Here is a 14,121-nt window from a genome sequence, read left to right as displayed (position 1 = left end):
CCAGGCTCTGGGTGTTTCTTGGTGTGCCTACCGGTTTTGACCCACTCCCCCCTCCAACCTAGTTTAAAGCCCTATCAATGAGCCCTGCCAATTCACGGGCAAGCATCCTTTTCCCTCTCTGAGACAGCTGGAGACCATCTGCCACCAGCCGGCATGAGGTCCTGAAGACCTTTTTCTCCTAAAGACCACTAAATAAGCTTATCCAATTACAGAAGGACACCACACTGATTGGTTGGCTGGGGCAGGGGACACTTCAGTTTATAGAAGTGGAGTTCAAAATTAAGATATCCATTATGACACTTTGGACAAAACCATAACTACTTACTACACAACACAACAATGTTACATTTTAAAATAGTATCAACATCACTTCCATATGAGTTTAAAAGTATCAGTATCACTGTTTGTGTGTTAGAAACAAACCCGTTCATGCTAGATTATCACATCATAAATCAATTTTTGTCTTACTTTTGTGCCATTGGTGTAAGAATCTGTTTCATTTCATCCAAGATGGCCTCCCTCTTTTCAGGTTGAGCTTCTAACACTTTATCCAGTGTTGGGACAACTGGTGTCTGAAATGAATTCACCATAAGGTTTAATTACTCCCAGTAAGCATTGAAGTTCACAGAAAATTACAACCTTTAGTCCCCTTTCAATCAAAACTCATGAAAAATATCACAAACAAAATGAATTTTCTGCAAAACTAACAGTTTTTACAATTTCAAAAATAAAAAGTTTATCTACTTTGAGAATGTCAGAAGATGTACACTTAAGTTCCTCCGAAGTGAATATTCCTCATTAGGAAACAAAAGTTACTTCTGTGGTTCGAAGTGGTTTTTGCCAATTATGGTCAGCTCTGCATGAGACTGACTGATACTACGCAAAATACACAAAAGTGGCATTGTGGTAAGGGACTCCTGAGCTTAGCAGAAACCCTGCATGAGAGTGTGCATAAGGCAAGGGGCAACACAGGACAAAGTCAATGAACTGAAAAGTTAACCAAGGCCCAGGGAATTCCAGTTCAAGAACAGCAGAGAGGAGAAATATATACCATATACCTTAAATACAGAATACTTAAATACTTAAATACTCCGGGTATCTCATGCAATCAATTACCCTCGTAACTCGTGTAAAAGAATCTGTTGTTAGAGCAGCCTGACTAGATAGAAAATTATAAGAAATGTATTTCTAACCATCCATACTGGAGAGGGAAAGGGGATGGCAAGTTGGAGGCAGGAAGGGGAAGTGTGAACCACCTAATCAAAACTCCAAGAAATACCAGGTCTTGTTAATGATTACATCATAATTTCTTATAAACCCACGTACTGCTGAGTCTCAGGTTTCCACAGAAATATAAGACTACTTGAATCACTCATGCCATGAATGCCAGAATGATGGAAGCCAACACTGCACTTGATTTCAGAGGCTGTTTTACTCCTCCATAAATTACAGCCTACAAACACTGCAAATATGCCTCTCTATTACAGTTTTGAAAAATGCTTTATTAAAAAACTTAAAATACCTGTAAAGAAAAAAATAGCAATACGGTTCAGAAATGAACTGTGAATTTCTTATACAATCTTAACAGAAATGTTGGGTGAAAGTGTGCTGTGCTGTGTTGTACACCCGGGTGCAAAAGTCATTCTAATGTAGTTAATAATTGTGTAAAACAGTTTTGTGCTTTGTAGCAAACAAAACTATCTGTGCCTCTAACAGAAACCAACTTGCCCAGACAGTCAAAATTAAAACAAACAAACAAACAAACACACACCAAGTCAAAAAAAGGAGGTTGTACTTTTTAAAAAGGTTCCCACTGTCTGACGAGGATCTACATCTAAATGTTTTCAAGAGAGTTTGGACTCAAGTCCTATAGTCCCCACAGGAAAAGAAAAACAAAGCCAAAAATTAAGCCTAAATGGCATACTTTATATAGATCCATGCACATTCTGCCTACACCCAGTTCGCACGAGATATAAGGCAGTTCTGAGATAAAAGCCACCTACAGCATTAATGGAGAATTAAGCCTAAATCTTACCTCTCAGGGTGACCACTTCAGGCTAGACATTGTGACACTACGATAACTGCAACTATGTGGTATCAGAATGTCTCTGATGGGCAGAGGAAGCTCATATGTGAACATAGTATCTTTTATATAGTTCAGACTGAAAAAACATGACAATTTAATCTAGCATAGAAATGTGCAAGTAATCGTAATGTTCATATATGCTAAACTAGACTGTATTTGGACAGCTGGCAGGATTAAATTTAATGAAAAGAAATAATAGGTACCATAGGCAAGGTATCACTAGCACAACACCTGAGATGCTAAAACACCTTAGACAAGAAAGTATTGAAATGTCACCTTGTAAACCTGGAAAGTATTCCCATATAGTTCTTCTGTCAGCATATTCCTCTGCTGCAAAATGGCTTTGTCATTGTATGCATATTCCACTACAGCAGAAGCTTCGGCATGACGTAGCATTTGTTTGACATGGCCCTTAAAACTTTTTATTATTTCTGCAATTTGTGCTTTTGTCCTGTTTCACAGGGAAAGGTAGATAGCAACAGTTAAAACTGTTGGGATACACTGACTTGTCAATAGTTTAATTTTCAGAAACACATTTAGGTGGTAAGTTATAGCTCAGAAACCAGGAAATATTTGCATTTGGATCAGCCTTATGGCATTTATAACAATATGCCAAGAAAGCCAGGAATCTGGAGAAATCATACGGTATTTTGAGGAAAAGAAACCGTTGGATAAATTTTACAGAATAAAGGATGCCTTAGTAGAACACTAAGCAGAGAAAATTTTTAAAAGCCATTTTTTTGTATAAAGGAAAAGATTAACTTTGAGCATATATTTGAGCTTTCTTGGCACAGGTTTTCCTCTGTGTGTACAGCTTTAGCTTTACATTTTGCGAAAGGAAAACTGCTGTTAGCAATACCACATGCTCTCCTGCCTCGTCACTGTTAGAAAGATGTTTCCAGAGACATATTTTTTTAATACACAGTGCATCAGTCAGGATTAAGAGCAGCATTTACACTGGAAATGAAACAATACAAACACAGCTAAGCAAATTTCCTTCATACTCACCCATACATAAGAAACTTCTTCACAATATTTCTGGAATATTTTGACTTGCTCAACTCCACTAGGCTATCTAGAAGAACAGAAAAACATTCAGCTGGTTTGATTTTTTGTTACATTAACTCTACCAAACAAGATGCCATAATATAAGTAAGTTTTAAGACCTCACTGAGAACTATGTGTCATTTCAGAAGTAAGTCAGAAGTATTCAAGAGGAAATGATACGGCTTGCTTTAATGCACCCTAACAACAATACAGAAGCATATAGGTAAGATGTAAATGAGAAGAAAGTACCTTTCAGTTCTTCAAATGTCTCTTGCCTTTGCTTCTCATTGCCATACTGAATAAAGCACTGGATCACTCGAGTTGAATCATGGGCAAACGCCAGCTACAGGACAGAGATATCTCATTATCTCAGGACGTTCAAACAGCACCAAATTTATTTTAATGTACTTGCTTTCTGATACAGTGTTATGCCACATGTAGCATGTAATGCTGATTATAAAAGTAGTTCACTGTTTCTGACAAATTAAGTTGTAAGGGGTTTTTTACAAACCCTTTGAACAAACTGTAAACGATACATGCAGCTGCGGACAATTAAGGACATGCATCACGGTTTTAATACTGAAAGGAAACCATTAAATGGTACCTCGTTTTCACTCATGTTCTTTGTAATTTCAGAGTGAATGTAATGATACAGTTCCAGTTCAGCACAGAATAACAAGAATTACTTCAAAATCCAATACAGATTTCACTACAAACGTATACATTTCAAGGATCAAGAGGAAAACCACTTTAATATAGTTAAGTATCAGAACACTTAACGCTTATGCTTCACCATTCTTTAAAGCAGCTTTTGTGAATTTGTGCTCTATACCATTAGTTTTTCTTACACTTTTAATTTTTCCATGAAGAAGCTTCTGTAGTTCATTCATCAGCTTTTCTCGCTTCTCCTTATCGCATTTCTTCCTACAAGCAAAGAAAACAATCTTAAGTCAGGAAGCAGCTTTTTTTGTAGTATGTTTCACTTATATCTTCACTTTATATCTATAAATTAAGAAGCAAGACAGTGCAAAATAAAATTAAGTTAGCTCTTGCTAATCTGAATTTATATTGTCATTCATTTAACCTGTCATCAGATGCAATTAAGCGTTCCAGTTCCAACAAACCAAACCAGATTTTCACACTTCAAAATTATTCTTTTCTAAGAACATTATTAAAAAGAACACAAACTCAAATTTGCAGCCAGATATTTGTATCTGTAAGCATCATGCAATCAAAACTGCAAAGCACAGACACTATAACCAAGTAAAAATACCCCACCAAACTACTCCTTCTGATGTGGGGCCTCCGTTCTAGAACTACCACTTGCCCAGAGAGTATACAAATCTCCACAAAAAAACTCATGCAGTGATCCCACTGCAAGATCAGGGTGAATCAGTACATGCTCTGCGCCTCGGGTTCAGAAAATAAGACAACTCCTTAAGCATTTTCTCAGAAATTTTAGCTTCAAATACAAGTGAGCTCAACCCAGATATTTCTAGCATCCGCAGTCACCACACTACTTAAAACAATCTACAGAACTAAATGTAACATTATCATTCACCCATGGAATTTCACAGTGGAAATACAGTTTCATATAATTACAAAAGGAAAAAAAATAGTCTTGCAACCTGTGATTAAAAGCTAACTGAATGAAAGAAAAAAAAATTATTACCGTCTCACACTTTCCCATATTTGCTTTGATTTTACTATAATGTCATAGTTATTTTTATCATTAAGTTGTCTGGTCTGCTTTAACTCCTTCCTTTTCTTTTTGAAGTCACTCCACTTGGGCTTTTTAGAATCTGGCCCTAAAGACAAAAATAAATACATTTTTATAGTCAGTAAAAGAGGACCTTCATCAGTATAAACTATGGCAGCACTGAGACTTGAATTGCTAACAATTCAGGAGCTTTGTTTGTAGTTACCCAGCTAGCTAATATGAAAGCCTAAGTACTTAGTAAGTATGCTAAGCTAATTTCCACTTCTGGAATACTGGAAGAACAAGGCAAACAATTTTTCCTCCAAGCTCTGTCAAAGAATGCAATGCAAACCTCTCAATTACCTGAAAATGGACTAAAAATGCACCTAGTAGCCTGTGACTGCCCCAGGTAATTCTCCCTTTCTAGTTCATCCTTTAATCACACATACCTTTTCCATCTCTCAAAAGAGGAACCCTAACTCAAAAATATTTACCTGAAAACTCAGTAAAACAAAAAAATTAAAGCCTTTTTACAAGCTTGATCTTTTTATTCATTCAAATCCCTTAAGCACTGGATTTTTTCTAAAAAAAAAAAAAGCTATACACTGCCACACAAACTCAGTTAAGGTAACTTTGTAGATATGCTCACAAATGAATTAAAGAAAAACGTTAAGAATACGATTTTAGTTTTATCCATACCTTGTCAAAAACCATCACCTTACATTACATGGTTTCAGAGCGGCAAGTCATCCTAACTATTACTTCTATATGGCACAATAAAGACACAGCTTTAAATTTTTAGATGTTAAAGCGCTGCTTGTTGGTACTCAGCAGCACTTACTTAACTGTCCTACCCACCTAAAAACCATGTTCTCTTTCTACAAGGCATATTATCAATTTTTTCTATCACTCTCCTAAAGTAACAGTGACAAGCAGCACCAGTGACACTTTGCATTGAGAGCTGCATCACTGTGCAATACACAACATTTAAACAACAAATAAACAACATTTAAAGGTTTATTCTTGTGTTCTGGGTTTGTGGGATTTTTTTTTTTGTTTTGTGGTTTGTTTGGGGTTTTTTTGGTGGGTGTTTTTGTCCTTAAAGCAACTTAATATGAACATTCTGCTGCTATTAAATTTCCAGACATCTGGCGCATATTTTGTGTGAAGCCTTTCTGCAAACATGCAGCTGCAACAATAAAATATTCATCACCCTCTACTGCCCTTCAAACATCTAACATCTTTTTGCAGAACTTCAGACTCCCTCACGTAAGATTCCACTTCCCATTTTGCAGTGCTGTTTAAATTGTCACAGTAGAGCAGTTCTTCACAGCAGAGAAACGGCCAACATGCAGTTCTCATGTACCAGAAACAATGTTAAAAAAGAGATCCATTTAAATAGTGATAAAAACAGCCACTTATTTAGCCCCTCTGTATAAACACAAAAATAAGCTGTAATACGTAAAAAGCAGTGATAACACCAATGATGTCTTCTATTTTTTTTTAACTTCGCATGAATGTTTCTGTTCCAAATTTTGTAGCCAGTACTTTTAGAACAGAGAAGTAAATTTCTGAAGCAGTCGACAAAAAACTGAATTTTTCCACATTTGTGTGAAAACAGCCAGTTTCAAGCTAGCCACTTAATACCATCATTAAAAAAATCATAGCTTTATGATAGTGTAACAGGTTTTTAATATTGCTGCTGCATCTTTACTTCTGACTTCCAAGAAAATATGTAACTGTCAATTCCCATTACTTTGTCCTCAAGCTTAGTCAGGTGAAATAATTTATTCCACAGCAAAGATTAACCATGAACTACACTTGGAGTCATTCAGCCAATTTGTAAAAGGTAGTAATAAGGCCAAGGGAAAAAGGAACACCTAGATGAACAATGTGTTTCCCAAAACATAGCTTCCATTGACATCCAAGTTTAAAAATCAGCTCACCTCCCTCCTCACCATCCTGGAGCTTTCTCTTCTTTGCAAACTTTTCTGATTGCGGTTTATTCTTGAACTGTTTGACACTAGCTCTTCCAGGTCTTAACTGCCCTTTCACAAATTTCTTGGAAATGGATTTAGGCTTTTCTTCCTCATCTCCTTTGTTAAGAAGTTTCTTCGGTGGACCCGAATCTATTAATCAATAGAACAGAAATTAAAATGACATCCTAGAGCTAATGTTGCTTCAAAACACTGTAACAAGATTTAAATTACATTTTAATAACAATTATATATCTCTAGTTTTTCCTAGAGAAGTTTCGCCCAGGCACTACTTTCCAGACAGAAGTATAATGTCCCAGGCATAAAAAGGTTTATTCTAAATTAAGAATTTCACCACTCCTGACATCAAACTCACTAATCCCCAAATAATTTCTTCACAGTTTATGGTCAGAGCTGTTTTGACATCATCTGTTTGAAGCAGAGGAGAGTCAGCACTGAAAGGTATTTACTCAAACCTGACCCACAGCACTTCACATACTCTAGCTTCAGCTCTCAAATAAACTCTTTGTTAATATGGGAAAGCAAAGTATAGAATCAAAAAGTTATCAACTTCCAATTTTTAATTAAACAAGTATTTTAGGTCCATCAAATACAGCCAAAGGGCTTGCAACAATGCAATCTATTTCAAGCACTTCAGCTTTACTTTTTCCAGGTTATCTGATCATACAATTATTAGTATAGTTTTGGATGTAAGACAGAATCACAGAATGACTGATGTTGGAAGGGACCCCTGGAGGTCATCTGGTCCAAGTCTCCTGCTCATACAGGGCCATCCAAAGCCTGTTGCCCAGGAGCATGTTTGGGCAGCTTTTGACTATCTTCAAGGTGGGAGACTCCACCATCTTCCTGTGCAACCTGTACCAGTGCTCAGTCATCCTCAGAGTAAAGAAGTCCTTCCTGACATTCAGAAGGAACCTCCTGTGTTTCCGTTTGTGCCCACTGCCTCTGGTCCTGTCACTGGGCACCACCAAAAAGAGCCTAGCTCTTTGCATCCTCCCTTCAGGTATCTGTATACATTGACAGGATCTCCCTCAGCCTTCTCTTCCCCATGCTGAACAGACCTCGTTCCCTTGGCCTTTCCTCATAGGAGAGATGCTCTAGTCCCTTCAACATCTTCGTGACCCATCGGCGGGCTCCCTCCAATATGCTCATGTCTCTCTTGTCCTGGGGAGCCCAGAGGTGGACACAGCACTCCAGGTGTGTGCTCCCCAGTGCTGAGGAGAGGACAAGGATCACCTCCCTCAACCTGCTGGCAGCATTCCTGATGCAGCCTGTGACGCAGTTAGCCACCTTTTCCACCAGGGCACATCCCTGGCTGATGTTCAACTTCCTGAACACCAGAAGCCTCGAGGCCTTTACTGCAACTCTGCATTTTCCTTTTTGTAGTGCATGGATTTGTTCTCCACCTAAGTGCGGGACTTCGTGTTTCTCCTTGTTGAACTTGTGAGGTTACTGTCAGTCCATTTCTCCCACCTGTGGAGGTGCCTCTGAAGGGCAGCACAACTCTGGTACATCAGCCACTTTTCCCAGTTCCTTTTCACTGGTAAACTTGCTGCTCTGCCCCATCATCCAGGTCATCAATGAACCCAGTGAACAGCACTACACACCCAGTACTGACTCTTGGGGTACACTGCTACTTCCCAGCCTCCAGCTAGATTTTGTGGACTGATTACCATTCTCTGGGCCCTGCCATGCATACAGTTTTTGATCTACCTCATCATCTGTTCATCCAGCCAATAATTCATCAGCACCCCTGCGAGGACAATACGAGAGACACTGTCAAAAGCTTTACTGTAGTCCATGTGGACAACAATCACTGCTCTTAACTCACCTACAAAGCTAGTGATTTCATGACATAAGTTTACCAGGAAAAATAAATTAAGTTCAACCATGCTCGTGCACAACAAGAATCGCTCAGTCAGGACCTCTATTAAGGAGCCTTTGCCTTCATAACATTACCTTTTTTAAACTTCCTTTTCCCGTGTAGCATTTTTCCACGAGGTGTGTTTCCACTCTTACCCACGAACTTCTTTTTGCTCTTGGCTTCCATTGTGGCACCACTGCAAAGGGAATAAGAGACAGCATTACTGGACCACCGGGTCTGTCTTGCTACCGATAAAAGACAGGCTGCGCTTCCCAGAACACAAGTTAAAACCTTCCCAGTGCCGGCTGCCCGTCCCTAGGTGGGCGGTACGGGATCAGAAGAGGCTCTGCAAGGCCAGACCGCGGTTCGCCGGGCCTGGGCGGCCAAGGTCCCGGTCCGCTCCCCAGAGATCCCCAGACCATGCTCAGTGACAGCGGAAGGGAGGACGCAGCACGCCACTGGCCAGCAGTCAGAAGCGGAGGCCCGCAATGCAAAGGTACTCCGCGGACCAGCCCCCCCGCCTCCGCCACCGCCCCGCGACCCTCACCGAGCGCCACCGGCCTCTCCGATTGCCTTACACGTGCCGCCCCGCCCGCGCTTTGCGGCCCCCAACCGGAGTGCGCGACTCCCCATTGGTCCGCCCGGCCACTGCCGCACGACAGTGCCGAACCAGCGTGCCGTAAAGCGCCGTGCAGAAGCGGAAGTCCGCCACGTATTGCCGTCAGGGCTTTCTCTTCGGCCGCTTGTGAGGGGTGGTGTGCAGTAGTCGCCTCCATCCGCTTCGGGATCCTTTGTCGTAGTTCTCATTTGTGTATATTCTGGACCCCTCAAAAGGGTGGGCTGCGGTGAGCAACGGCCTCTCGTTCCCTTCCTCGTGCTCCTGCTTTTGCTTTCTGCCTGCCCCTCAGCCCGCTTTGCAGCTAGGCCAGCAGGCGTACCGCCATCTTCTGCTGCGTGGCTTACCAGCGCCCGGCCTAAATAAAATCATGGTTTGAAACCACAACACCAGGTGCGGCTGTTACTTTAAAAGTATGTGGATGTGACCAGCTGTGTAAAGCATCAGTGTCAAGGGTTCTTTATATTCGAGTGTTAAGTCATCAGTTCCAAATGGTTCCAAGGGACCCGTGTTCATCAATTTGGTAATCATTACACTTTTGTGATTACAGTAGCTATGTCTGGAAGTCAAGAGCGTAGTAAATACTTCTGTAATACCACCTATAGTATATTTGACTAAAGAAGTGACGTAGAGAGAAATTACTTGGTGGAGTAAAGCTTTTTCTTCAGTACAGCCGGTCATAGTACTATTTTCCTTTCAATTTGCTCCTGGTAAGCACTTGTCAGTGAATTGCAAATAGGACAGGCATAGGCAGGATTAGGCTATTTAGGTTTCCTAGTCCTTGAAATGTCAACATCATGCCTGCCAAAATCATGTGAAAATTGCATGTTTTAAAAGGGGGCGGGGTGGAGCGTACATTTTGAAGCTTGGTTTAAGTCAGAGGCTGTAACATCACAAGTTTGCATGCTCCCACAGCCCAAACACTTTGCTTCAGTGTTTGGAACAACCTCTGCAGATACTTGAGATAATTCTGTTCTCCACTCTAATTACATGTTCCAAGGTTTGGTTTTTTTTTGGTGGTTTCTTTTCAAGAATTAAGACCATGATCAATTAAGACATTAGAAAATGTTCGGCTTGGTTGCTATAATACAAACATATATCTTTAATAAAAAAATAATTAAGGGTTCCTTAAAGATCTTCAGGTACCTTAAAACAGGCTGTAATTGTAGAAGATAGTTCTTGACCTAACCACATCTCCAGGATATTCCCAAGTGTGTTCAGTCATGTATAAGCACAGATGTTTAATATAGTTTTTTAATGTCTGTTTTATTCTATTCCGGAGGCTGCCTTGATTCCACAGAGATAAGAATCATAACACAAACCAAAAGATAAAAATTCAGAAAAGTGAATTTGTAATTTGTGAACAAGGTACGTAATGTTGACATTCAGTATTATCGGTCTGTCTCTCTAGTGAAAGCATCATCTCAAGATCCAGATTTACATTCAGTTTCTTCTAAAATTGTGGTTTACATGCCTAATTGTCATTACACCTTCAGCATGGTATCCCAAGCACGTTTTTGTGTACCCTTGAAAATGTGGTTCTGACAAGGTTTTTTAAACAAAAAGAAGGATCATGCTCTTTGGACAGCAAAAACAGGCAGGAAGAATTCCAAAAGCAAGAAGCACGTTTCACTGAATAGTCATAGGCTGGATAAGATCATGAAGTGTCTAGAGCCTTTTCTTCTTTCACCCAGTGCACCAACATCCATTCTGATTTGTCTGCGGAATAAACTTGCTGTAGTAATGCCAGAAGCATTGCTAGCATACCTGTACCTAGGGCCTGTCCCTGTTGTGGCACATTCCTGGCACTGGCTTCCAGCTCAAGGAGAACTGTGGTGAATTCAATACTACTGAATGCCATACCACTTTATTTCTCAGAAACAAACAAACAAACAAACAAAACCCAAACAAAAACCAAACCCAAACCAACCAAACAACCAAAAAAACCCCCCCCTTTTCTTTCTTTTTTTTTTTTTTTTTTTACCATCAGCAGATGTGTAGGTGTAACTGAATTTTGCAGCCTAAAAGGTTCCCTAAAAATTCAGATCTAAAGACAGCCTGGAAGTAGTTGCTCCTGAATGATGAGCAATGGAGAGGCCAGTTACTCCTGCTGCCATGGGTAGCAACAGCAGGTTTGGTTTTTTTTTTTTTTAGGAGTGACCATCCGTTTCTTGGACTACACCACAGCCAAGAAGGCATCAGAGCTGCAGGTATGTCACTACTCCCCACTGTCCACCACCTATCTTGCTTTTGCCTGTAGCTGCCTACAGGCTTCTTGAATCATGGTTTTTAACTTTCTGAGTGACTTAGAAATTCAGTGCAAAAGTCAGCTGGGTTGGAAAAGATGATGGGATGCAATTGTAAAGAAATGAAGCCATTACAGCATCTTACTCTGGGATATCTGGTTACATTGAGAACCACAGACTAGTTTGCAGTTACGTTGTTTCATTTCCTCACTTAGACTGTGTGAGAGAGGACTCAGCTTCTGGTCATGTTTCAAAGTACAAAAGAAAAGAGAGTAGAAAAGAGAGTGAAAGTGATCGAGCCACCTATTCTGAAAAACAGAGGGCAGCCTTCCTGCGCATCTTGATACTGTTCACTTGCTGTTGTTTGTAGTTCAATATACTGGCCAAGAGTTTCATTCACATGACAAGTGAATTATATTTCCCTTTTTCCAAAGTTGGCACAAAACACTCAGCTGCAGAGTCCCCTGTACTTATTTCTCAGCTCACTATTTTGAGGGTGGATGGACTATGGCAAGGAACAAGATTCTTAATATACATGTCCTGGCATCAGTGTAACTGGGAGAATTTTTGAGACCCTCTGAATCCAGCATTATAGTTGAATGTTATGAGTGGAGGATGGCCTTTTCCCATCTTTTTTACATGTTTTCCATATAAAGACCATGAGTGCTCTTTGAACTGCAGGTTTGCCAGACCAAGCCTTGCACTCCTAACAGGTCTTGGGAATGTACTGTTCACTTCAAATTATTTGGAAATTCCACCTGAATTCTAGCAAATCTGGATCCATGTTCCTGCTGTGAGTATGCACTTAACGAATTATCTCATATATCAGCAGAGGAAAACTTGTTTTTTGGGGATTTTGGGTGATGTATTTTAAAGAAAGTACCATGTTAATTTTTGTGCCATTTCCTGAATTGTGCTATTTCCTGATCTCAAGTGTGTTTCCTGTTCTGTATTACCATCCTTTTTTATTCCTGTTTATAGTGTGTTACTGCATTAATGTGCATTTGAGGATCTCCCTCATATTAGCTAAACTAAAAACAAGTTTCTGCTTCCCCTTCCACCACTGAAGAAGTGTTAGATGAAAGATTGCTTGGGATTTCTTCACGTTCACTGTAGACCAAATTCAAATGAAAGGCAGTGATTTGAAGTTACAAGCAAACACTGGCTGTTATTCAGAGGCCATTAAACATAAGACTTATTATCCTAAGTTCCAGTGCTATTGAGCAATGCTTTGTTCACAGTAGTTTTGGATCATGATCCACAAGATATCTGACTACTGACTGATCAGTTAGCTAAGGGGAGTCTACAGCCTCCTATGAATGAGGCTGAAGTCCCAGCAAGATCAGGCTGATGTCTCATTTCAGTGTTCCAAGGTGACCTGACTGACAACTGGCCAACCCAGGAAGGGGCAGCCACTTTGAGAAAGACATTTTTATACCTCCCACTCCTCTTCGTCTTTGGTTTTCTTCACTTTCCATTAGTTTCTTTTTCTTCTGTAAGTATGGGCATCTGAATATCACTAAAATCAACACAGGTCAGGCATGGTGAGCTGAACCTGAAAGTTAACATGAGGTATTTGATACCCTCTTGGGTGCTTCCAGGAATAAATTAATTATTCTGCCTGCGGTCTCCTGTTGAATTGCTGTCTTTCATTCTAGTGACTCTTCAGCTGCATCTTGACAGTGTATCTTTTCCTGGTTTTAGCTCTTAACTTGGATCAATGCAAAGTCGTAAATACATGTATTACCTAATCAAGAAGAGTGAAAACCTGTATACCACATGACAAGGCTTCAGGAATAATAAAGTGCATACTGTCTGGAGACTTATTTTCCAACCTTTAATGGCTTTACTTTTTCATCTTTTTTTTTTTTTTTTTTTTTTTTTTGCATCTTGAGGAAAAAGCACAACTCATGGAAACTTAGCTAAGCAAATTAACACCAATTTGATTGTGATTTACTGCACTTAAATCCAGATGCATCAAGATTGACTTTGGATGTCATAGCTGTCGTGAGAATTATGAAGAAAGTTATCACAAAGATTTCCATGGGTCTGCTGCACACAGCATGCAGTAAAGTTTACTTGTTTTAGTAACCACTATAGTAGTAGTAACCACACTGAATTCCTGTACTAGGACAGAATATTGTAATTATCAGTTCAGATGGGAGGACTTGTAGACATAGACATCCAAAATGAAAGTCATCACTACTGAAAATGCAATTTATCATGAATCACTGTGTATGTATGACTGCTTACAGAACTTTAAATGCATGTCTCTGGGGTGAAGGTAAAAGAAAATAAGTGTATGCTGTTGTTGAAAACTAAGCTGTTAAATGCATTTCTTACTGCTGTAATTTCTTGAAGATGAACCTCCTAAACGACCGTAAATCCAACAAAGCATGAAAAGTTACAGCTCCTTAACTGTAACTACAGTCAGTCTCTTTCCTATTGTGGTTTGTGAGTCTATGGGATGCAAGACAGTATGTCACTTTTCTCTTTAATTATAAATGAGGAAATGCTTTATTTTGGAATGTAGTCAAATCAATTCAAGACTCATGTTGTAAAACTA

At 39.7% G+C, this 14,121-nt stretch overlaps 1 protein-coding gene across 1 annotated transcript; it reads right to left on the bottom strand.

Moving 5' to 3' along the window:
- Positions 1–468: 468 nt before the first annotated feature.
- LOC104516050 (pumilio domain-containing protein KIAA0020-like) lies at positions 469–8,879 on the bottom strand (the record flags this gene model as incomplete). Its single annotated transcript, XM_010160248.1, has 8 exons — positions 8,789–8,879; positions 6,779–6,961; positions 4,806–4,941; positions 3,982–4,057; positions 3,383–3,476; positions 3,095–3,161; positions 2,363–2,537; positions 469–572 (listed from the first exon to the last, which is right to left on the bottom strand). Coding segments are annotated over exons 1-8 (926 nt in total), but the record flags the coding sequence as incomplete, so codon positions are not given.
- Between the last annotated feature and the right edge of the window lie 5,242 nt (positions 8,880–14,121).

The sequence above is a fragment of the Eurypyga helias genome, unplaced genomic scaffold (genome assembly GCF_000690775.1).
Source record: "Eurypyga helias isolate BGI_N326 unplaced genomic scaffold, ASM69077v1 scaffold15171, whole genome shotgun sequence".
NCBI lineage: Eukaryota > Metazoa > Chordata > Aves > Eurypygiformes > Eurypygidae > Eurypyga > Eurypyga helias.
This window is presented reverse-complemented; position numbering and strand designations above follow the sequence as displayed.